Genomic DNA, 6,181 nt, shown 5'->3' on the forward strand with positions numbered 1-6,181 from the left:
AATGTTTCCTACTATAATCATTTGTGTTATTTAGGCAATAAAAAAACAAAAATGATAATAAAAATTACAAAACATATTTTAAGTTGTATTTAAATAAGATCGTAAAGGACTGTTGAATACACAAAACTCCCACCAAGTGAGAATTTGGGAAGGTAAATGTTTGCAAGCAAATATGTCATTTCCAATATTTGAATCTATAATCTTTTGGTCACTAAGCAACAACCTTAGTGTTGTATCGAGACTTGCTCTCAGTTTCATATAGCTTAAAAGGAAGAAAAAATTCACAATTCAAGTGAAAATTTGAATTCATTGATATCTTCAGTAAAAGATCCACCAGAAAATATGAAAAAATTATACATATGTTGACCATGACAGCCTTATTTAGATTGGAGAAAACATAGGAGATTAAGCAAATTCAGTATATATCACTCAAAAGCTAAATCATATAACATGCCCATGAATCAGACATCATTGGCTGAACTTGAAGCAGGATCCTCCTTGTTGGCAGGTTCAGAGTATGTTTCAGATGCATCAGTAGACTGAACCGAAGTGACCGAATCCGATGAAGAATTTGAAGGTCTTGGAGATGGTGAATCTGCAAGTTTTGTATCAACTGCAGACTTGGAAATGAGTTCTTGTGCCTCCTTAGCTTCACGCGCTGCGTTTTCCTTTGCTTTTTTCGCTCTTTCAAACACGTCTTCCTGCGTGAGCATTTCATTTTCGAAACACGTAAAGGACATGACCAGAAAAAAGATAGAAACTGGAAAGTGACATGCAAAACATTAATCAACTTCAAATTATAAACTTTACAAGTGTGCCTCATTTTAAGTTCTTCACTAAGACCAAATGATAATTCCAAAGCATTGAAAGAAATATTCGACTTTCTATTCGAATCCAAGTACCAAACAGGCAACTGGCATATGTCAGCTATTGAACAAACATTGAAGTTGATCCTTACTGTTAGGACTTACGACAGAAGGGCATAGAATTTCCGGGCCAGGCCCACCACTGCTGTACACACGGAATCATATAGGCATAGTTTTTGGCCCCATTAATCATGGCGAAATGTTCTAGATGTTGGCTGAGATAGCACTCAATCGCTCAGGTGCCAGGATCAAGGAATAAAATGTCCCAATCCCGAAATAATAAGGATAAGAACTCTGATTACTTCCGTGTCAAGTACCACTACATAAAGGAGTCCAAGCCCTTAGGTTTACCTTCTTCTACACACTGTGGCCTCCTATTACCATCTCTAACTTGAGTATTGGAGTGTGTTTTGTAGCTAAACCCCCTTGAACTCTACCACCGTGATAAGGGCATCGCTAGGAGCGAGCACCGTGAATCTGTATCCACACTGTCTGCCTAAGGCAGGTACAATCCGTACCTGAGTCTTGAACAGAACAGAAGTGTTCATGATAGCAATCAAAACATATCAGATATTATGTTTGGAGCATTCTGCATGGTTACCCGCAAAAATCCACTACAACCCTTACCTAAAATTTCCTTCTAGATAATATGATGAAGCCACCAATGCAATAGAATTCCGATATAATAATTTCTAACCTCGAATATTTCGTTGTTCTAAAAATATTCACTGCAACCAAATTTTACTTGTAAGTAGAACAGACAGATAGAAACCAATAATTAAATACTACCAACCATCCAGGAGTCCTGGTAAAAGCCCACTGCTGACCAGTGAGTGCTAGACAAAAAAACTAACACTAGTAATAGATATCTCTAGAGGGTGAGCCGCGGTTAGTGACATAAAGTCACGGGTTCAAATCTTGGAAACAACCTCTCCACTTGCAAGGATAAAGCTATGTACATCCACCTTCCCAGATCCCACTAGGTAAGAGCCCCGTGCATTGGGCCGCTCTTTTTTAGTAATAGATATCTCGAAGGTAACACGATAAAGTAGAACTAACTAACCATTACAAGATAATAACAATCCCTAATATTAATAAAGATAATGATGAGACTTGTAAGACAAAAGTAACTCATAATGATAAGGATGTATCCTAGTTATTCTAAATGACAATATGTATATTTGCATCTCAAAAGTTTACTCATTTCCCTTATCATGCAATACCATATTCCGTCAAATGCCATCAAAGCACTGCTACCCTTCAAAATTTTAGGCCGTCAACATCGCTCTATTGTTATGCCGAACAATCTACCCAGTCTGAGTAACAAATTATTCCCAGATTTTAATCTGGATAGGATACTGTACCTTGGAAAATGAAGGTGACTGTAGGCAAAACGAAAAAGTTCCCAAGGTAACAATTGCAATTTGGAAATTTTACATTTTCATAAATCGACTACTTCCATGAAAATACTGAAATGTTTGCCGAACCAACCACTAGAATGACCTATTGTACATTAATGTTCAATAAAAAGGCCATATTGTACTCTACATGTCAACTTGCAACCTGCGTTTATTGTCAGATCATCCAGAACGTAGCATTGAAAATATAATTAGATACCAATAATGTCTATTTAGTCCTGAGGGAAGCACATGAGACAAGTCGGGCAAAATAATGTAGAATAAGATTATGCTAGCTTAAACTGTTTCTTACCTGAAAACCTTGCACTTGTTTCTGTTGTTCAGCTTGAAGTCTTCCAACTGCACTCAAAATCTCACCAACTGTGGACTCAATCCGCTCATTTACGGCTTCAGCTACAGCTTTTCCCAAGAAAAATGCATCCAGAACACTTCTGCTGCTGCTATCATCATCACCTGCAAGAAGTCAATTGTAAAACAAAATGTACAAAATCGAATACCCAAAGGAAGAAAAATAAATCTAAGGATGGAGGAATTTCAATTGGGTTAGTCTTTTCCACATAAACTACTTGTTTATCAGTAAACTGTGAGAAAACCCAATTTCCTTAGAAAACTGCAAAATCAATAATGGAACATAAAACTTACCACGTTAGTTAAGCTTACCGAGTCAGTTAATTAAGTCGGTTGTAATTAGTTATTCCCTGTTAGAAGTTTGTTAGCCTGCTCACATATAATTTGTGCTTATTAAACACATCGACTCATTTGAGATCAATTGAATCATTTCAGAAATTCATTTCATTTTCTCAATTTCATTTCTAGCACGGGAATAAGAATGATGACAGTTCTTGGATCTTGAATTCAATTGCCAAAGAAATTTCAGTCGATGTGATTTACTCCACCTCTGCTGCTGAAATCTGGAAAGATTTCTTCAGCAAATGGTCCAAGGATCTCTCAATTCAAGAAATATTTGATGAAAATCTTCATCAAGTTTTACTTACTGTAAGTCAGTATTTTACCAAGCTCGAGGGTATTTAGAAATAAACTAGTGAATTCAGATTCGACTCTCAGTATTGTTGTTGTGGAACTCTCGCTTCACAATCATCTCTAATCAGAATATGTGTTGTTTTCTAAAGGTTTTAAATGGTTCTTTCTCCCAGATCTGAGGTCAGATACTCCTACTAGGTCCTTTGCCATCGACCAACAAAGTATTTTCTCTTGTGATGCACGGCGAGAAACAAAAGGAACTAAGTTTGATGATTGATAATTATGATGTTCATGTTGCATATGCCGTACAAGTAGGCACTGTCAAACAAGTGATCAATCCGAAGTCCAAACGGGGCAAAAGGGATAGACCATTGTGACTTCATTGCTATATGCTTAGGCACGCCAAAGATAAGTCTACCCTCCAGGGTACAAGAAGAATGAACACCGTGATTGATAAATTTGTCAGATTACCCAACAAATCTAAAGTCGGCATTATGCTATGGGTATTGTACACTTGTGATTGACACTTATTGTCCTGTACATGCCTCAATTCATGCTAATTTTCTATCACACAGTGCTTTACTACGTAATAGTCCTTAATCTATGACCATTCATCATTCCTATTTCACCATAATTTATAATAAATCACATATGTAGATAAACCAGTTACATATAAATCAGTTTCACCTGCAACTTATATTAGTCCCCCTCTATCTCGGGTCTAGATTCATTGACTTCACAATTTAGTGACTTAGGTGCAGTCAAACCGATCTCAAACCCAATTGATAGAGTCCGATTTAATTTGTTTTATGAGTGGTCAATTGTCACCAAGATTGGTCAATCCATCAATGTCATTGTTCAATCGAGGTCGGTCAATTATGTTCAAGATCGGTCTTACCGTACCACCATCACCAAATAGCAAAGTCACTAAATGCAGATCCCTCTACCACTAACTGTTGAACTATACCACACAGAGACCATACAACAACTACAAACAATCAAGCTTTAATCCCACTGTGTGGGGTCAACTATATATCGAACAACGCCATAATACTCAATCAAAACTTTTTTATCATTTCGCCTATAGTTTTTCTTAGGTCTGCTTGTGGGTAGGTTTTCAAAGGGCAGGGGAGGGAAATGGAAGGCTTGAGAGCCATGAAATACAGTTGTAAGATGGCCCTTAAGCCTTCCATTTCTATTCTTTCCTCTCTAAAAATCAACTCGCAACTAGACCCATAATCTCTCTCTTCCTCCGGAAATTGGACTAACTTCGATTTCATCGACTCTCCTTACGGGAGCTTCTAACAATCTCCTCCAACATTCTCCCTAAACACTAAACCTTGCAGAGACCATCTTCAAACAATATAAAGAAGATAAAAGCATAAACTTTGATATCTTTGAAACCCTATTCATATAATTCAACATCAACAACAAAGAAAAAAACAATCTTAAATTACAACAACTAGAATATTAAGGTACCAGAGGAAGGACCATTAGGCTTGATGCTACTATTGCATCGAACTATTCCCATGTTCTGACAACCCATTTTGAAAGGAAGTGCAATGCATATGGGTTTGTAAAAAGGAGAAAAAGAAGAAAAGGGAAAATGGGGTTTTGAAAACGTAGGAGAAGAAGAAGAAGAAAAAGTGGTGAATGGTGAAGCTGAAACCATGGAGTTCATATTTTGAATGCTCAGAAACTGAAACAGAGACACAAATGTTTAGTTCTATCTGTTTTGTTTCCTGTGTCTGTTAAAACCCACATGCACTTGTACTAATGACAAGTGCTTTCAAATGGAATATCTAGGTAGGTAGGATGGCAAAAATTATGTATATTGTTATTGGATCAGTCATGATATTGGTATAGTAGTTTAATCGATGCTTAACTAATTAAACTATATATCAATCAAATTATATTAATATTAATGTTGAAAAAACAATAAAATGGAAAAAAAGAAATTATTTTTACAATTTGCTAAAATAAAAAAGGTATCACTTGATGATAGACCGTGTTTTAGAAGTATCAGATAAAAATAAGTTATTTTCATTAAAAAAAATTAAATGAAACTGATTGGTATGACAAATATAGTTCAATTGAAAACTGGCTGGAATGACCGATTTTGGTCAGTTTTTTATTAGTGTGATTGCATGATCAGTATAATTGTTGTATTGTATCAATATTGAGGTTAATTCATCAATTTACTAGTTAAACCAACTAGCACGAAATGGTTTTTAGAACACTGATAATAATGGCAACTTATGGATGAGAATAAGTATGATATATGTGTTCTATACTTGTATAAATTTAATTAAATATTTTGGATAATATTTTTATTATTATTTTAAGATTATATATTATGTGTTTTATTATTGTTTTCATAATAAAATTTAGTGATCGTAATATGATAATAAACTTATCATATAAATATCTTACTATTCATGTAATAATTATTTTTATACATTAACTATTACAAGATATATAATTAAAACTAAAAACTCGTTGAATATCTATGGAAACTGATCGACCCACAAGTAATGTAAATATGGACATGAGTCAGAACTACATGTTCCTTTTTGCACTATCTCGTTGTCATCCTATTATATTATGCTGGAATTACAAGAACAATGACTAGAGTTTCGAGTTTATAAAGACTTGCGCCAAGGCAAAATCTGTGTATACTTTATCCGCAGGCTGATTATACAAAGGTTACATTTCATGCATTGCAGTAAAGGGTAGCCTTATGCACGAGATTTCCACTTCGTGAAGTCGGAGACATATAGACGTATTCAATATCACTACCAACATTAAAAGAACATATGCACAAACTAATGCATATGTACAACCATTCAAATATGCTCTACAAATCATAGAATAACCAGTAAAGTTATTGTGATTGAAGATGAAATAAGATGGGTT

The 6,181-nt window shown here is 35.1% G+C and overlaps 1 protein-coding gene across 2 annotated transcripts; it reads right to left on the reverse strand.

Annotated features, from left to right (window-relative positions):
- Positions 281–5,044, reverse strand: LOC109362227 (uncharacterized protein At4g13200, chloroplastic). 2 transcript variants are annotated; one of them, XM_019607874.1, is made up of 4 exons: positions 4,745–5,044; positions 2,577–2,737; positions 617–701; positions 281–586 (listed from the first exon to the last, which is right to left on the reverse strand). In XM_019607874.1, exons 1-4 carry the CDS (start codon positions 4,944–4,946, stop codon positions 462–464), a joined length of 573 nt encoding a protein of 190 aa, XP_019463419.1. In that variant the 5' UTR covers positions 4,947–5,044; the 3' UTR covers positions 281–461. The 2 variants fall into 2 exon arrangements, with proteins under 2 accessions (XP_019463419.1, XP_019463418.1); XM_019607873.1 differs by having other exon boundaries at positions 281–701; positions 4,745–5,040.

This window comes from Lupinus angustifolius, chromosome LG12 (genome assembly GCF_001865875.1).
Source record: "Lupinus angustifolius cultivar Tanjil chromosome LG12, LupAngTanjil_v1.0, whole genome shotgun sequence".
In the NCBI taxonomy this organism is placed as follows: Eukaryota; Viridiplantae; Streptophyta; class Magnoliopsida; order Fabales; family Fabaceae; genus Lupinus; species Lupinus angustifolius.

Bases quoted from the DNA above. Each gene is read 5' to 3' on its own strand.
- LOC109362227 (XM_019607873.1), bottom strand. From the start codon at position 4,946: ATGAACTCCATGGTTTCAGCTTCACCATTCACCACTTTTTCTTCTTCT. The intron at 2,738-4,744 runs GTACCTTAATAT...GACTTCTTGCAG, and splicing joins GCCTAATGGTCCTTCCTCTG to GTGATGATGATAGCAGCAGC. The intron at 702-2,576 runs GTAAGAAACAGT...ATGCTCACGCAG, and splicing joins AACAAGTGCAAGGTTTTCAG to GAAGACGTGTTTGAAAGAGC.